This window comes from Aquarana catesbeiana, linkage group LG01 (assembly GCF_042186555.1).
Source record: "Aquarana catesbeiana isolate 2022-GZ linkage group LG01, ASM4218655v1, whole genome shotgun sequence".
NCBI classification, from domain to species: domain Eukaryota; kingdom Metazoa; phylum Chordata; class Amphibia; order Anura; family Ranidae; genus Aquarana; species Aquarana catesbeiana.
This window is the reverse complement of record NC_133324.1, coordinates 28,302,282-28,321,854: the sequence shown is the minus strand read 5'-3', so window position 1 is coordinate 28,321,854 and position 19,573 is coordinate 28,302,282. Positions and strand designations below refer to the sequence as shown.

General features: G+C 44.1%; 1 protein-coding gene across 1 annotated transcript in view; it reads left to right on the top strand.

Moving 5' to 3' along the window:
• Window positions 1–19,573, top strand: part of LOC141137945 (vomeronasal type-2 receptor 26-like) — a 78,532-nt gene that overhangs the window by 34,482 nt on the left and 24,477 nt on the right. Inside the window, exon 3 of the mRNA XM_073624628.1 lies at window positions 19,270–19,393. Coding sequence (XP_073480729.1) covers window positions 19,270–19,393 — 124 coding nt within the window. The remainder of the gene's footprint in view (window positions 1–19,269; window positions 19,394–19,573) is intronic.

Here is a 19,573-nt window from a genome sequence, read left to right as displayed (position 1 = left end):
CTAAGACTGCTTCTTGGTTCTCCAAACTGCCTTGGATAAACCACTCACTCCCAACACTCAGCTGAGGTTATATTGATTCCTGTTGGGGTCCTAACTATTTGTGGCATTGTCCTCCATGGGTGCCATATGACAGTGTAGCGCACCCCACATTGGAGCTGCTGGTGAATAGGGGTTCCTCACCCTGCACAGCCAGGTACACCAAATTTCCACAGGCACACTTGAGTCAGGAAAACAGTCCAACAACTTTGTTTTTGTTTGTTTATTAGGGGTACTGAACTTGGATGGGGATGGTATTAATATGGGATGCCAACTTGACTTCCAATAACTCTTCAGGAACATTCTCCTATGTACAATCTATTTACACACTCCTCAGCTTCCTCCAGCACATCACTTGCTTGCAGAACAAAATCACAGATCCAGTTGGCACACTGTTAGTTGATCTGACAAAAAGCAACAGTTAGATGAAGTAAAGGTGCTTTACAGGCAGGGACCGCAGGCCCCTTAAGTTGTGTAGCAAAAGTCCCAGTGTGCAGCTGCCATCCCTGTGACTACTGATCCCAGCACTCCCTCATCAGGCACTGCCAGCCCACCTGGCTGCAGCTGCCTTTCTCACTAGCCCACCTGACCACTTCCCACAGTCCTGTCAGAGTGCACACTCACCAGCCCTCTTGGATGACTTCTCCCTGGAGATCTCCCAGACATGCTGACTCTCTCCCACTGTCTTCACACCTTCTCCCGTGCATCCAGGACAGAACTCCTCCATTTGTTGTAGAGGATCTTTCCAGCACTCGAGCCCCAAGCCTGAGGTCACCCACCCCAGACTAGGGGACACCCTCAGGAGCCTCCAACATCCTCCTCAGCACTCCATCTCCAATCTTCCACTCAACACCCCTGCCCCTGCTGGGCTGACCCTGAGTATAAAAGTGGGACCTACCCCCTGCCAGCCCACTTTCTGGGGGTTGGCTGGGGACCTCCACAATATTCAAGGCAACTCCTCCTAACCTCCCCCGCATTATTCTGGAAACATCTCCAAGGTTCCAGCAAGTAGAGGGAGGTACCAGAGGTGCTGCCTGATGAGTCATCCAGTCTCCCTGAGTCACTGACTCAGATTCAACACAAGTTTGGCTTTTAGCCAAGCCTAAATTTACCTACAGAAAATTTAGTTAAAAAAACTCTATTTACACTAGCAATCTACACTAGAGGGTGCTGATTATTGTATATTATGTATGTTATGTTTTTGATTGTGATCTTGGTGATGTTACCATGCCAAGTTTTTATTTTATTTTCATGTGGTGAGCTGTGGGGTCAAGGACCAGTTCTCTCTGCTCCTGACCTACTCTACACTCCCCACATAGGTTGCTCTTTGCCCCCACTAGTATACTTGAAAGGGGGCGATTACAAGTATGTAGTTAAAATTTTTCCTTAGCTAAGTTCTATTGCTTTTGAATAGTATCACTACTCTGTTTCTTCTTTTTACTGTTCACAGTCTCAACCAAAATGTAGGAATCGACTCCACAATCTCCCTGGGAACTGCTCCCCTACCCAGGTTGAGTGTTATTTTTCTGACTCTCGCTACCCCCCTTTCCCCTCTCTCTGTTTTCCCTGGAGGTGTAGTTTGCCCCAAGCCCTCCATAGATGGCCACCACCATGCAGACTTTGGCCCAAAGCATCGTACCTAAGTTGCCATCTAAGCTACTCACCTGAAAGGAAGTTTACCATCCCCGAAAACAGTTGAGAGTGCTGGGAGATTTCTGGAAAGTGCCCATGTGCCTTTCCTTCAAGAAACCTGCTTTCAAGCTGAGAAAATTCAGCTTAGCGTAGTATCCTTGCATGTACCACTGTACCTCTCCATACTCAAATAGTGTCATCTCAAAACAATCAAACTGGAAATTCCAAGACTTGCTACCTGACCCACAAAGGAGATTTCTGCTGTTTAACAGTACATTGGTTATGTTAGTCAATGTTTATGCCCCGAACACCAATCACGTATCCTTCACGGAATCTCTCCTAGACCAGCTAATTAACTTCACTGAGAAGATACTGTTATCTGGGGCTGATTTGAATGTGGCCTTAGATCCACTTATAGATGTTTTGCCAAAGTGCATATTTACCATACATACGGTATTTCAGCATACAAAAAGAGGAGACAATAAGCCCTACTCCAATCCTCCTATCTCAGTGCTAAAGGATATTCGGTATATGCAGATGGAAAATAATAATGGTAATAAACTGCAGTGATTTAACCTGATGTCACCATATTCTGAGTGAGATATCTCTCAGCAGCCACTTAATACAAAAAGAAATATAAATATGGATGAATGAATGTACTATATGAAACAGCAATTAACCCATCAAAGCAGCGCTATTTTCAGTCCTCAATGCTGACTGATAAAACAAAGTCTTTGTAAATGCAAGCAAAACACATGCAGGCAGGTAAATTCCAACAAAGACACAGAGGTTGGAGCTCGGTCTGGATTCCCTTATATGAATAGTAGATCTGATGAGTGCACCTTTCACCATCTATTGGGACACCTTGTGCTGCACACACCCCGTAGGGGTTCAAACTCACCAGAGCCAAGAGGTTAACAAGCCTTGGATCAAATCCTCTCTCTGGTTACTCCCGAAGTTCTCCAGGGTTGATAATCAGATAAGAGCAACAATGTCCACATGTAAAAAAGAGACCCTGAAAAGTCCAGTACCGTTTTGATAATTTATTGTAAGTCACAAATAAGAAAAAAAAACTAATAAAGTAAATACACTGTAAAAATCAGTGGGCGCAGTTCCTTACAAAGGATAGCCTTCTAGCTTTTAGTTGGTTGGTAATAATGGATAACTCAAACTGCTTCTCTGAAAGCACAAGGGTACTGGTTGCAGACTGGATGGATGATACACACTCACAGCTGACCAATTTTATCTCGCAATGTGATAAACTTATCTGATTTAATATGATAAGTATATCGGGTGAGGAACTATGGGTATTTTAATTACTTGGTCACTACACTGCGACATCTATATAGCTTAATTATGTTTGGGGGTTAAGCGACTCTCTCTCTTCAGTTGCACCTGGAATATATGGAAGAGGAGATGTTTAGTTTTAATCCAGGACATAAGCACTGTTTCTCACAAGGAATTGGGAGTTTGCAGATGTAACGCAGGATTCTGGTATAAATAGACCGCGTTGTCATTTAAATGTGCAGCCTGCAGCTTTCGGTTGGTTGGAGTATGGATACATTCCCTGGGTTACCAAGTATTGACTCATTAGGGCGGAGTGTTGATCGCGCCCCACCCCCTGGTTTTCAGATAAATTTTGTTCAACAAGCCGTGTAGTCATGGTCTTTGAAAAAGTCTTCCTGATGAAACTAGTCAGAGCACGATACCACGGTAACCGTTGTCACGTGAGGACGCAGTGTGCTTCTAGCCTGAAGCTTCAGACACGAGAGGGAGGAAATGCGGATCAGCTGTGCCTGGTTGACACGCAGTGCGCTCCAAGCTTGTAGTTGTATACTAGTGGAATGAAGGACTGATCAGCTGTGAGTGTGTATCATCCAACCAGTCTGCAACCAGTACCCTTGTGCTTTCAGAGAAGCAGTTTGAGTTATCCACTATTACCAACCAACTGAAAGCTAGAAGGCTATCCTTTGTAAGGAACTGGGCCCACTGATTTTTACAGTGTATTTACTTCATTATTTTTTTTTTTTTCTTATTTGTGACTTACAACAAATTATCAAAATGGTACTGGGCTATTCGGGGTCTCTTTTTTACATGTGGACATTGTTGCTGTTATCTGATCATCAACCCTGGAGGACTTCGGGAGTAACCAGAGAGAGGATTTGATCCAAGGCTTGTTATGCCCCGTACACACGGTCGGATTTTCTGATGGACAATGTCCGATCGGAGCGTGTTCTCGGAAATTCCGACCGTGTGTGGGCGCCATCGGACATTTTCCATCGGATTTTCCGACACACAAAGTTGGACAGCAGGAGATAAAATTTTCCGACAACAAAATCCGATCGCGTCAATTCCGACCGTGTGTGGCCTGTTCCGACGCAGTGCCACGCATGCTCAGAAGAAATTCCGACACGGGACAGCTCGTTCTGGTAAACTTAGCGTTCGCAATGGATACAGCACTTTCGTCACGCTGCAATGTTCAAAATGGTTTAATACAGCGCACTCTCTTCTTCTTTATAATGTGACAAGAATTAAGTAGTTTTGATGCTCATATTCACACACACTTCTCACAAACTTATTTCGTTACTATTTATCGGGATTCCCTCAATATATTTTTATTTCTCACAACCGACAACAAAATTTTTTTTTTTTTGGACTTTAATGTAGATTCTTTTTTTGTGTTTCTCTTTTTTATTTTTTTATTTTTTGGTGATTTTGATTTGTATTCCCGAAAATGTTTGTGTGTTTTTTGTGACAAGTTCCCACAACACCACTAATATGTTGTTCTATTTAATCTGTAGGAGATCGTTTGGTGTTGTTGTCCCTTGTTAATTTCACATTGTACTTTAGAAATGTACTTGAATCGTCACCAACAAACTGTCCTTTTTGGATGAAAACACACACAGGAGAGTAGAATTTACCCAAAAAAATTTTAGTAAGGGCTCACAACTAAACAAAGAGGGAGGCAACACTGGAGAAACTGCAGAAGTGGGCAAAGCCTTGGACCCCCAGGGCAGACATCAACTATTTAAAAGCAAAATTGGTGGCCTGAGGAGTCCATATCATAAGGGAGGGCAGTCTGGTCCAGAAGTCCCAGAGATCCGGAAAGCAGCAGATGACATCTGTGTCCCCAGGCTGTGGTCATATGAGAAACTGCAGCTTTTGTCAGACCAGACTGAACCCAGGGCAATCACTCTTTGGTCTTCCTTCCACGCTTCCTTACAGGCTTTGGCTGTGGTGGTGGAGTTGTGGCAGCAGGAGGAGGAGGAGGATCGTCGATCTCAATGACATCCGTCTTGTGTGTCAGTTCCCCACTCTCCCCCTTATGAAGGACTTTATAAAGCAGGTCCTCACAGAGCCTGCATTGACCCTCCTGCATGCCCTGCAATTTTGTGGCAGCCATGCAGGCAAAGGCCTCTTCAGGACTGGGGAAGGCTCTGAGGGACGCCGAAGCCTCCTGGATCAGCCTGTACGCTGAATCCTGCACGGGACTCGGAGTGGCCTTCCTGGCTCGTTTATATGGCAGGCGGAGGGGAGGGACCTGAAACTCAGTCAGGCTGCGACTTGTCCCAGGCTTCTCTTGGCTGACACTTAGCCCCGCCTCCTCCTGGCTGACACTAATCCCCGCCTCCTCCTGGCTGACACTAATCCCCGCCTCCTCCTGACTGCCACATTCCACAGCCTTCTCCTGGCTGAGGTCTTCCTGTGTATGAAAAAGGGACATAGTTTTAGTTTTTTATTCATCAATCACACACAATTTTCACCTCCTGACTGCTGCAAATTCAATATTAACAAATATAACAGACTATCCTTCTGAGCCCAGCAGTTTTCATTCTTTTCCCAACTTTGGGGGCCCACTACTGTCTATTGATATGTAAAGCACTTTTTTGAATCAGCAATTAGTGATCAATAATAATATCTAATAAACATCATTTATTTATTGACCAGAAATCTGTAGAAGAATGCTATACCTGACTCCAGCTGGGCTCCTCCACTTCTTCCTGGCTGGAAGGCCCAGGTTGGACATCGGAAGCCTTAGCTGAGGTGGAAGGAAGCGTGGAAGGAAGAGTAGAGAGGGATTCCCTGACTTCAGTGTGGTCTGACAGAAATCGCAGTCTCTCATAGTACCATAACCTGGGGACATAAACGTCATCTGCTGCAGCTCCGGACCTCTGGGAATCTGTGACCTTCTTGCGCTCCCTAAGATAAGTGCTCCTCAGGCCACCAATTTTGGCTTTCAAATAAGGGATGGTTGCTGTGGGGACCACCGGCTTCACCACCTCCAGCAGTTTCTCCAGCGCTGCCTGCCTCTTCTGTTTGTGATTATAGTGGGGGTGTCTCACTTGCCACAGACAGGGCAGCTCCCTGTACTTGTCTATGAACAGGGGCAGGAAATTGTGGTCTTTGAACCCATCCATTTTCTCTGTAAGACACAACACAAGACAAAGTTTAATGTCAGGCCAAACTCCCCTAATCTTGTTACAATATAGGCTTCCATTTCGAAGCAGTATAGGCCCAAGTTTAGATCCTACCTTCGTTAGCCCGATCGGCGTCTCCGATGCTCCTTCCTCCGCTCACAGATCGTACGTAAGACGTGCGCGTTACGATTTATACACACTGCGCATGCGTATAACTCCGCCCGCCCCTGACGTTCTTTCTAGTCTATTCCCCGCCCCTTTTCGTTCGGCACAGTGGGGGAAGAGCACATGGCGAATAGACAGCAGGATCATGCTAATTGTAGCAACGAGGAGGAGGAGGAGGAAAGGCTGGAGCCTGAAACGTCCCGATCCAGAAGGAGATTAAAGGACTCAAATATGTCCTTTGGGGAGATGTTGGAGATGGTGGACATCCTGAAGAAGGCCGACTATGATGGAAAGTATGGGCCTTACCCCAACCCCAATGTCCGAAAGGCCAAGATCATGGCGAAAGTGGTCAGGAGTCTGCACCGGAAATTCAGGGTACGACGATCGAAAGATCAGCTCAGGAAGCGGTGGTTGGACCTGAAATTACGAGAGCACGAGCAGTACAGAAAGATCCGGAGAGTGCTGCAAAAAAGTAAGTAGTTGTGCTGTGTTCCTATTCTTTATGTTTATTACGTTCGTGCTGCTCCATGTGCTTTTAGGAACTGTTGTACAGTTTAAAATGGCAACTTTCATGTTCATGGGCACATTATTCGTTCGGATCACACATTGTTATTTCAGACGATAAAATACCATTGTTTGGGCCATATGCATTTGGCCACCATTTTGACGCCCTATACTTGTCTTCAAAGAATTGGGTTGTGTAGATGGCTTTGTTACTAGAATGAAATGCAAACTAGATTCTGTGTAAGGAGAGGACACTGAGCAGCTGCTTTCACATCTGGACACTGGAGCACTATAGTGTGGGACACAAGAACACCATTTTTATTAGGGGGGCCACACAGGTGCCCCAATGTGTACTATAGGGGGGGCTACATCTGTGAAGCTTTTACCAAACAGGTAAAGTATTGCAGCTTGACAAAGGGCACTAAAAAAGCTACATCTTGGAACTCGGCTAAAATAGACAATTGTACCCCACTTCCAAGCAATGTTTCATCTTTATAGTTCTGACATTAAATATCTGTGTGCTAATTATACCATTTTTGTTTTACATAGGGGAGAAAAGACTCGGAGGACACCCCTCATCCGAGGAGACCAGAGCCCCCCCCCCCGGAAGAAGGGGAAATCCCCCCAACACAAGCTGAGCAGGAGGATGAAGACGTGGTGGAAGTAGTTACCACAACAGGTAAGTGTCTGCGACCACAGGCTCAGATAAGAGATGGATTGTGGCATTTTTTTGAAACCTAATTTATTTTGGGGTTCCTCTCTTTTTAGGTGATCGTGAGGTTGTGGATGAAGATCCTTTCACATCCGAAAGTGCCCAGATCGTGATCGGGGAGATCATGGGGTGTAATTTACAATTGGAAAACATCAAGCAAAACATCAATGATGTTATTCCAAAATATAAAAACATCATTGATGTTTTGGGGCGAGTTTAAAACCCCTCAAAATCACTTTCTTCTTTTGTCTGCTACAATGTGCTAAATGTTTTTGTGATTTTTCGCAAAGCCAAATTTGAAGGATGCACACAGTGTGCCAACATGTGCTATCTGCCATCACGGGAGATCAATGGATGCGTTTTGGGGGTGCAACCCCTTCCTCAATAATAAAGTAGCAGTGAGGAAGGGCTTTCTCCCCCAAAACACGTCCCTTCATCCCCCGTGATGGCAGCTAGCACATGTTGACTTTGTGAAATTTGTGTGCATCTTCCAAATTTGGCTTTTCCAGGGGTGATTTCCCCCCATCTGAACGCTATATCAAACACAGTTCCTAAATACTCATGTCTGATATTGCCTTCCAGTTCTACCAAATGTGAACTTTGTAAGATCAAGATTTGTGTCTTTCTTGTTGGTTTTACACAGGCCTGTTTTCTATAAAATGCACATTTTGATTTTGAATAATGACACCACAAAAATTGGTATACAACAAACATGTTGGTTTGTCAGAAAAACCTTTGGTAAATGCACATGTGATTGTGCAGGTATTAAAAAGATTGCTCATCAAGAATGTGTGGATTATTGTCTCACACTACAACACTTTTGGGGTGGTGTAATTGTTGTTTTATGAGAAAATGGGGGTTATTTCCTAAGGGCAAATCCACTTTGCACTACAAGTGCAGTTTCATTGTAGTTGCAAGTGCACTTGTAGTGAAAAGTGTCTTTGCATTTAGTAAATAACAGCCAACAGTGCTTTGTATAAGGTTACACAATCACGACATTTTCTGCACTCCACACATTTCTGTCAGGGTCAGCTCAAACAAACACAAGCAGTAAATGTCCACAAAGAAGAGCCTGGGGGGAGATGCCTGTCGAGAACTTGAGGTCCTGCAGGCTTCTCCCTGTGGCCAAATACCGCAGGGTAGCGACCAGCCTCTGCTCCGGAGTGATGGCTTGCCTCATGCAGGTATCCTGCCTGCTGATATAGGGGGTCAGCGAAGCCAACAAACGGTGAAACACGGGGTCCGTCATCCTGAGAAAGTTCCTGAAATCATCAGGATTATTCTCACGGATCTCACGGAGCAAAAGCATATGAGAGAACTGGTGACGCTGAAGCAACCAATTCTTGGTCCATGAACTCCTCCCCACCCTGTTCATGGACTGGACTTGTGTCAAGGTCAGGACCCCAACACCAAGCCCCCGCACAGCACGAACTCTACGAGGAGTACGCATACGAAACATGGCTAGAAAATGGTCGGCTGCTCAGAACGAAGTAACAGAACGCACTGAAGAACAGCAAGGCCTGTGAAGAGCGACCTGAAAAACAGCAACGAGCAGGCAAGATCACACAGAAAACTCTGATACGAACTGACTGCACGCACTGAAGAGCAGATACAAACCCACAAGCACAAACTGAACAGCAGAAAACGATCTGAAAGCCACGAGTCTGAAAAAGCACGAATCGTCTTTCACCAAATTTTTACTAACACGAGATTAGCAAAAGGAGCACAAAGGGTGCCGCGCTTGGTTCTGAACCGGCCTTTTCTAGTCTCATCGTAAGTGGTGTACGTCACCGCGTTGTTGGCGATCGGAAATTCCGACAACTTTGTGCGACCGTGTGTAAGCAAAACAAGTTTGAGCCAACATCCGTCAGAAAAAATCCTAGGATTTTGTTGTGGGAATGTCCGAACAAAATCCGACCGTGTGTACGGGGCATTAACCTCTTGGCTCCGGTGAGTTTGAACCCCTATGGGGTGTGTGCAGCACAAGGTGTCCCAATAGATAGTGAAAGGTGCATTCATCAGATCTACTATTCATATAAGGGAATCCAGACCGAGCTCCAACCACTGTGTCTTTGTTGGAATTTACCTGCCTGCATGTGTTTTGCTTGCATTTACAAAGACTTTGTTTTATCAGTCAGCATTGAGGACTGAAAATAGCGCTGCTTTGATGGGTTAATTGCTGTTTCATATCGTACATTCATTCATCCATATTTATATTTCAGCATAGATATAAAAACTTCTCTATGCAGAATGGGAGTCTGTGGGAAAAAAATACTTGTCGACCACTCACCGCAGTTATACTGTGGCAAGGTGGCTTGGCTGCCATAGGTGTATGTCAGTCTGTGCATGTGCGATTGCGGACATGCGCGAACGCTGTACACAGATGCAGAACGGGGATCTGCCTATGTAAACAAGGCAGATCCCCGATCTGACAGGGGACTTCTCAGAGATCTGCTGTTCCCAGTGATCAGGAACAGCGATCTCTGTGATGTCACTGGTCCCCAAAAAGTGTTATTTGGTGTCAGATTTATCCGCCACAATGTCATGGTCCCGCTAAAAATCACAGATCACCGCCATTACCAGTAAAAACAATAAAAAAAATAAAAGTCCCTTAATCTACCCTATAGTTTGTAGATGCGATAACTTTTACAGAAACCACTCAATACGCCTATTGCGATTTTTTTTTAACCAAAAATATGTAGAAGAATACATATTGGCCTAAACTGATGAAATATTGAAATATTTATTCTTTTGGATATGTATTATAGCAGGAAGTAAAAAAAAAAAAAAAATATTTTATATTCAAAATTGTTACTTTTTTTTGTTTCTAGCGCAAACAATAAAAACCGCAGAGGTGATCAAATACCACCAAAAGAAAGCTCTATTTGTGGGAAAAAAAGGACATCAATTTTGTTTGGGTACAGCATCGCATAACCATGCAATTGTCAGTTAAAGCGATGCAGTGCCGTATTGCAAAAAACGGCCTGGTCATTAACCACTTGCCGACCGCTGAACACCGATATACATCGGCACAATGACAGCAGTGGGCAAATGGGCGTACCTGTACGTCCCCTTTAATTGGTGGGGCTAGCGGTCACGTGAGCACCTGCCGCGTACAGCGTGACCATGCCCGTGGGTCCCACAGACTCGATGTCCACCAGTGTCCCGGCGATCATGTCATGGAGCCGCAGAATGGGGAGATGCCTATGTAAACAAGGCATTTCCCCGTTCTGCCTAGTGACATGACAGAGATCTACTGTTTCCTGTCATCGGGAGCAGTGATCTCTGTCATGTCAGTGGTAGCCCATCCCCCCACAGTTAGAATCACTCCCTAGGATGCACTTAAGCCCTTGATCGCCTCCTAGTGTTTAGCCCCGTCCCTGCCAGTGTCATTTACACAGTAATCAGTGCATTTTTATAGCACTGATCGCTGTATAAATGACAATGGTCCCAAAATAGTGTCCGATGTGTCCGCCATAATGTCGCAGTCACAATAAAAATCGCAGATCGCAACCATTACTAATAAAAATAAATAATAATAAAAATGCCATAAAACTATCCCCTATTTTGTAGACGCTATAAATTTTGCGCAAACCAATCAATATCCGCTTATTGCAAATTTTTTTTACCAAAAATATATAGAAGAATACATATCGGCCCAAACTGAGGAAAAAATGTGTTTGTTTATATTTTGGGGGGGAATATTTATTATAGCTAAAAGGAAAAAAAATGTTTTTGTTCATAGCGCAAATAATAAAAAACGCAGAGGTGATCAAATACCACCAAAAGAACGCTCTATTTGTGGGAAAAAAAAGGACGTCAATTTTGTTTGGGTACAATATCACAAGATCGTGCAATTGTCAGTTAAATCGACGCAGTGCCGAATCGCAAAAAGTGCTCTGGTCAGGAAGGGGGTAAAATCATCTGGGGCTGAAGCGGTTAAGGGGGTGAAGTGGTTAAATACCACAAAACAAAATTTCTATCTGTCTCAAAAATGATAAAAAATGTCATATGGGTAAAGTAATTGGCATTCAAAGTGTCATAGCGCTGAATTCTTAAAATTGGCCTAGGCAGTAAGGGGTCAAAAGTGTTCGGTTTTTAAGTGCTTAAATATTACTTTTTCTGTAGTAATTTTTTCTCCTTTAAAATCCATAGAAGACCTCATTAAGGATAACTGTACTGGTATGGATTTTGGGGGAGTGCTTCTTTGTCTTTTTTCCCTGTATTAACATTTTTTTAACCAAAAAACAGCATGGTGGCATGCTGCACAGCACTTGCGAAACACTAAAAACCAATTAGGATATCATATTTATAAGCAAGACATTTAAACATTTTAAAGTATCATTTGTGAATATATCATACAATGTACAAACACCGAGTATCCTATAGCCTTTGCTAGGATAAAAGCGATTGCCAAAAATAACACAAAATACATACATAAACCAATAGAGATAGGCCAAACGACCCCCTGTTTGGTTTGCTTCAGAACGCTCGAACATTGCAAAAATTCTGAGCCGAATAACAAACCCCATTGGACTGGAAAAATCAAAAGTACCCATTTTGAGGGCTTAGATGCAAGGTATTGGGCATGCAAATGGTATGAGGGTTTGGTTATTGCCCCGAGGGGACATGTATCAATAAAAACAAAGTTTGTAAAAAAAGAGCATTTTTAAATGAGCAGTAAGTTACTGATGCTTAAAGTGAAATAATAAAAATGAAAAATTCCTGGGGGGGTCTCCTTAGTCTGTATGTAAAGTGGCGCATCTGTAACATGTATAGAAACTGCTGCAGAAAAAATTACATTTATAAAGGCCAAAAAATGACATGTTCACTGTAAGCTTTCTTTATTTTATAAACAACGGCTTGAGGAGCCAGTCTGTGTGATGAAGACACAATTCAGTGCACTCCGAACAAGATTAGAAGTTTTTTTTTTTTAATTATGGTGTCTGTTTCGCTGATTTTGGATAGAGGTGTGGAAAAATTGGGCTTTGGATGTTGGTGGTGTCTTCACACCGTAATCCTATAGAGGTACTCTCGATGAAAGCAAAAATCGGCCTTGCTGTCAAGAATTGAAATGATATGCCCCGATCAAACAGGTGTGGAAAAATTGGTCCTTGGGTGTTAATTGTGCCCATGAAACCTAAACCAAAAAGTTTCTTCACGATAAAATCAACACCCACAAAGCTAGGCAGCCTAGACAGTCTTGCAGAGATTCCACATCCCAAAAACACTTAATCGACAACATCAGCATCAGGGGCTTGATAGCTGCTTCTAATCCTTGAATGATTAAATTTAATAAATTGTCAGCCGGTCAACGGAGTCTGTGGACAGATGCACATTTTATCTGTCACAAAACCTCAGCAGTACTGAATGTCTGCTTGGAAAGCACGCTGGATGCAGGGCAGCCCAGCAGTTCCATTGCATACTGGGCAAGTTCTGGATAGTGGTCTATTCTCATCACCCAGTAACCCAGTGGATCGTCAACTGAAAAACTCTCCATGTCTGTTTTCCCTCCCTAGATAGTTTCCCACCATATGATGCAGACGTTGCCAATGGGATGTAGAAGCTGACAGCCCTGGGAGCCGAGGACTAAAAAAAAATTGAAATGCATCACTGAGGCAGCCCCCTTTCTCCACAGCTCCTTTCTTGACTAACAGAAGCCTCAAAACTAGCCATTCATGAGCCTGTAACCTAGCAGAATCTGGAAAGATGTTACATCAACACCTCTTTAAGGTGTCCTCAAGAAATGTCATCCTCTGCCCCCTCTATGATGAGTTCCCCTTGTAACAGTGGTCAATGAGGGTTGCCAACCAATAGAAATGCTTCTCCTTGATGGCACAAATTCTCGGGTCCTTTCACAGGCTTTGAAGAATGAGAGAGCCCACACGCCGCAGGTTTGCGGAGGCATGAGAAGCAGAGTCCTCTGGGTCACTGAGGATTATACTATCTATACCATACTATTCTTCCTCCTCCTCTTGTGTGTTATGTGGTGTTGCAAGAATGGTGTCTGCATAAAGCGGGAAAGAAAGTCCCCCTCTTCCTCCCTCTGCTCTGCCCTTTGCATGCCACACAGAGCAGGAACACAACAGGGATTGTGTCACTGATGCATGCATTGTCATGGCTCACCATCCTTGTGGCCTCTTCAAATGGTGACAGTACAGTGCATGCATCCTTTATCAGCAGTCATTGGCATGGGGAAAAAATGCCGAGCCAGCCTGAGCCTGATTTTATGCTATACTCACCCAGGTACTCGTTGACAGCCCTCTGCTACATGTGCAGCCACTGCAGCATCGCCAAAGTAAAGATCCACCTGGTAGGCATGTCACAAATTAGGCGGTATACGAGCAGGTGGAATTTTCGCTCTTCTGGCCTGTTTAAGCAGATTTTCCAACCTTGGGTACTTGGTTAAGAAACACTGCACCAATAAATTGAGGATATGTGCCACGCATGGCACATTTGGCAACTTTCCCTGTCTAAGGGCGGATAGGAGGTTAGTGCCACTATCACACACCACCATTCCACACTGCCTCTGGGCTTGCCCCTGCAGAGCTGAAATAATTTCTGCTTGATGTGACTCCTGTCTCCTAGACAGACCAGCTGAAGCACTGCATGGCATCTTTTATCCTGACTCATTGAATAGCCCCTTGAATACTTAGGGGGGACTGGTGGTTCATTGGACAATTCAGCAGAGGAGGGCATAGAGGAGTAGGAGGAGGGGGTGGAGCTGACAGATCCTGTATCATCAACACCAGCTGTATAGAGATGTGGTGGCAAAACAAGCGAGCCCTGTCCTGTATCCTTCCGAGTTGAGCAGCAGAGTTACCCAGTGTGCTGTGATCTAAATATAGTGTCCCTGACCATGCTTGCTGGACCACGTGTCACCAGTAAGGTGGACCTTGTGGCTGAATGCCTTGCTCAATGATGCCACTATTTTGCCTAACACGTGATGGTACAGAGCCGGAAGGGCCTTACACGTAAAGAAATAGTGACTGAGAACCTGCCATTGTGGTACAGCACATCCTGCAAAATCATGGAAGGGGGCAGAATCCATCAGATGAAAAGGCAGAATTTGTAAAGCCAGCAGCTTTGACAAGCTTGAATTTAGATGCTGGGCATGTGGGTGGCAGTAACTGTATTTTTGTTTTGTTGCAACAGCTGGGGCTTAGAAATTTGCCTGCTACAGTATACAGCTGGTGGTGTGCTGCTAGCAGACGTGCTGCAAGGACCTGTGACACCCTTTTCTATACCATCATCCCTGTCAGTGGAGGCTGCTGAGAGGTCATGAGATACAGCGGGTGTAGACCTAAAAGGTGAGGAGTGAGGAGGAGCAGAATTGCGTCCCTTTTGTGTGGCTTTCAGGTGCTCTTGTCAATGGGCTGAGTGGTGGGAGGTTAAATGCCTTGTCAAGCATGTGGTACCCAAATGACTGGTGTTTTTGCCTTGCTTGATTTGCTTGAGGCACAGTTTGCAAATTGCAACAGTGCGATTGGCTGCACATGTGCTAAAAAAGGCCCACGCAGCTGAGCTCTGGGAAGTGGGCCGGGAGATAACAGCTCCACAATGTGATGGAATAGGGTGGCTGTTCTCTACTCTTCCATGATGGCTGCCTCTTTGGGGTTGTGCCTCATTCTCATTTTCCTCCTCTGCTCTATCCTGCACCCAAGTTGCGTCAGTGACCTCAACTTCATTATCCCCTCCATCCTCTTCATCTCTGGAGCCAACTTGGCAATACGCTGGGGGAAAATGCTGGGGGAAAATAACTGACAATTTGTTGTTTACCAGTGTTCTCACCTTTTTGTAGGCTCATGTTCCTATCTCCCAACATCAGAATCAAGTAATGCCTGTGCATCATCAAGGAGCAAGTGGCTGACACTGTGTTCAAATAACTTAGCTGACTCCTTCATGCATGATGCTGGGGCTATGGCAGGAGTAGCTGTGGACAAGAAGGCAGAATAAGCTGCTCCGGCAGCTGCAGTGGATTGTGCACTAGTCTCTGCTTGAGTTACAGAGGATGAGGAGGATGAGGATGCTTTAGTAAGCCGGGCCACCACCTCCTCTGCATGCTGTTGCTGGATAGCACGGGCAACATCACTAAAAAGAGGAAATGGTGCCCTTCCTGAGGATAGACCACATCCCCCTTTGCCTGTGGACACAGACACTGCTGTCCCCCTTACGGTGCCATGGGAATGTTTGTCTCTCCTTGTTGGCCTTCCAGACATGATGGGGGGCTTTTTACTGAAATGTAAAAGAGAAGGGGAAATGTGTATTTGGATGCATTTTATTCAATGGAAAGTGGTGTTTGGTGCTTTTTAACTTGAGGACTAACTACACAGACACACTCGACTGACACACTACAGTATACTTCAGTAAAACTGCACTGACTCAATTCAATATACTGCAATATTAGTTCACTAAGGCACTTCAATATACTGTAGAAAAAGTGTACTAATGCACCTGAATATACTGCGGTAAACACGCACTTACGTACATCAATATACTGAAGTACATGTGCAGTAACACACCTCAATATACTGCAATACACATGCAGTAACGTACCTCAATATATTGCAGTACATGTGCAGTAATACAGCTCAATATCCTGCAGTAAACGTGCACTAATGCACCTCAATATACTGCAGTAAACCTGCCCTGAAACATTAAACCGACACTAAAGTAAAAATGAACGGTCACACTACACTAACACTGCACTATCACTTTATTCACACTACATTTAGACTCACAATATAATCACAATAGCACACTATAGCACACTAACTTGTTCACTCCAATATCACACTGCAAATGGATGCTCGGGAAGGATCCTTTTTTACAGGGGTGGGTCTATGAGCAATGAGCCATGAGTGGACACAGTCATCATTACTTTCTCCAGTCATGGCTCTGACAGTGTTCTGTGCCCTGATTGAGCAAAACCTTCATTGCTTTAGCCAATCAGGACTTCCAATGCACTGTACGGCACACAGTGCATTGTGGGGCGCTCGGCGGGCTGAAGGTTGAACGCCCGGACAATTTGGGTGTTCGTTTAACGGGTGAACAGCCAATGATCGGCCCGAATTCATGCTCAGGCTGAACTATTCGCCTAACACTATAAACCAAACCAGTGTAATAAAAACCAAATCAATCAATTAAAATTATTTATTTACTAGTCCACACATGTGTGCAGTGCTGGGACAAGGTAATCTAGAGCCCAGGGGGAACATGCCAAACTGTGCCCCACCAAGATAATCTACAAACTTACCCCAAGCATAAATCCCCACTTTCAGCACAAATCTTTGTCCCCCTATCCCCAAAATCCCCCAAATCTAATGCCCCCCAAAAAACATTCAATCCTCCTAGCTCAAATCTTCTATCCCTAAAATGTTTCTTTCTAGCACAAATTTCCCCCCATCCCCTCTCCCAACACAAATCTCTGCAAATCACCACTCTTAGCACTTACCCAACACATTTCCACTCCTTAAACAATACTTAGCCCCCCCGCCCCCAAATTGACCCTCCCAAATCTCCTTGTGGTGTCCCCCCACCTCATATGGTACCACAGTGCTCAGGGCAGCCGGCTCTCCTGTCCACCCCTTGTTCCGGCTTTATGTGTATGTACTTGGTGTTTATAACATCCCATATAAAACTTATTGAAAAAAAGGAAACATGCTGATAAAGATGGAGTTCCTAGGTGGGGTTTATTCCAAACAGAGGAAGAGTCCTGAGGATAGGGATAACACACCACACTCACCAGATTGTATCGACCCCTTGGTTTTCCAAGGAAGTCAATATAGAACTCTTTAATCTACTCCTGGTTGGGTACTGCTCTGCTCCTCCTCAGATATTTCCCCCTCCACTTCTTTAATCTAAGTATGGAACTCTAGGATATTTCTAGCAAGTGCCATACATTTGGAACAAAGAAAGGGCTCCAAATAGTGAAAGTTCTCCCATGACAGAGAATCGAGCACCTTGCAGATGTCTCCTTTGCTGCCACTTCCAGCCATTGCCATCAAGATGTTTGATTCGCTTTCATGGGAGTACTTGCAATTCGTGTTGGCTCGCTGGGGTTTTGGAGAGGATCTCTTGGCCTGGATAAGGCCCTGTATTCAGCCCCGTTGTCTTTGGTCAAATATGCCTCTGAGCTCATTTGGACCACCTATGATTTGGGATCTTGGATCTTAGTAAGAGGCTGTATGTGACAAGGTGGAGAGATACGCCGGAGGCACTCTGCATGATATATTGCATTAATGAACTTATTATGAACAGGTCACATGTGGTGTTATTTATGCTTTGGTAATATTCTGTTAAGTTGGATATGACTGATGATTTTAATCAGCTGATGGTTTGCTAACACTGAGATTCCTAGACAGAGCAATGTTTTTTGTATGAAATATTTGCAACGCTTGTATTTTTGGTTTGTTCGGAGTGTGGCTGTTGTACATTACTGTTTATTTATTTATTCACATGGTTTATTTTATTTTATTTGTGCACCAACTCCACATTTACTCTTAAAGTGGATGTAAACCCATTCTGTAGGCTTGTACCTACAGATAAGCATATAATAAAGCTTACCTGTAGGTACTATGAAAACTTCCAAAACCCTCACGGTTTAGGAGATATTCACACTTCATGCAGCCGGTGATGTCACTGGAGCATGCACTCCGAAGGGATGGTATACCCGTGCCGTCCCTTCAGAGCACCGTGCCAATGTGTGTGTCTTCTGTGCATATGTGCAGGAGTGACATCATCGATGCGCAGCCAATCAGATGACTGGAGGACATGATCCCGGAAGGAAGACCTGATGAAGATGGAAGCGTCTGTCAGAGCTCACAGCACGGTGGTGCAGAGCTTTGTTCTAAGGCAAATATTTCATAATGTGCTAGTAATCGATGTATACTCGCACATTATGCATTTACTTTGCAGGGTTTAATAAAATTAAAAAATATGGCACGGTTCACTAACTCTTTAATTAAATGTGAGTGATATCATGTGAGGTAGTTTAGGTACACACTGTTCTTGCAATTAGTTTTTTTTCTATTGAACAATGCAGCTGTGTGCTGGGAACAAAAGCCATCCCAAGAACAAGTAGGGCTAAGATTCAAAACGTAAAGCCGTCTCAACATAAGTTAAAATAAAATACAAAAATAAGAAAAGAAATTATGAAAACCACAAAATACCATCCCTGAAACCAAAACCCTTTTTTAATTAATATTTATTAATGAATCTCAGACCTGCAAAATTCTACCCATAGAAAAGACAAACCTGATCCTGATTCTTATGCCCCGTACACACGGTCGGACTTTGCTCGGACATTCCGACAACAAAATCCTAGGATTTTTTCCGACGGATGTTGGCTCAAACTTGTCTTGCATACACACGGTCACACAAAGTTGTCGGAAAATCCGATCGTTCTAAACGCGGTGACGTAAAACACGTACGTCGGGACTATAAACGGGGCAGTGGCCAATAGCTTTCATCTCTTTATTTATTCTGAGCATGCGTGGCACTTTGTCCGTCGGATTTGTGTACACACGATCGGAATTTCCGACAACGGATTTTGTTGTCGGAAAATTTTATATCCTGCTCTCAAACTTTGTGTGTCGGAAAATCCGATGGAAAATGTGTGATGGAGCCTACACACGTTCGGAATTTCCGACAACAAGGTCCTATCACACATTTTCCGTCAGAAAATCCGACAGTGTGTACGGGGCATTACTTGTTTCTCTAGGTTTGTATAGCCTCATGAGATATGAAGGACATTTACAAAATAATAATAATAATAATAATAATAATAATATCTGATTTCAGGTTCCGGTATCTCGATGCTCAGATCCCTGTTTACCTGGCAGCAGAAAGAAGTTTGGATCTTCAACACATAAATGCTGCTATGAGTGTGTCTCATGTCCAGAAGGAGAGATATCCAACATTTCCGGTAGAGTTTGTATTTGTTAGTAAGTTATTGTTGGACTGGGAAGAAGTTACCTTTGTAGTGGAAAAAAAAAAAGAAAAACAACATATGAAATGCATCTCTATAATGTGTGCACATTTCCACATGTTTAATCCTTTAAAAAACCCTGCGGGTATAGAAAGATACCTCTTAATCCTGCCAGAA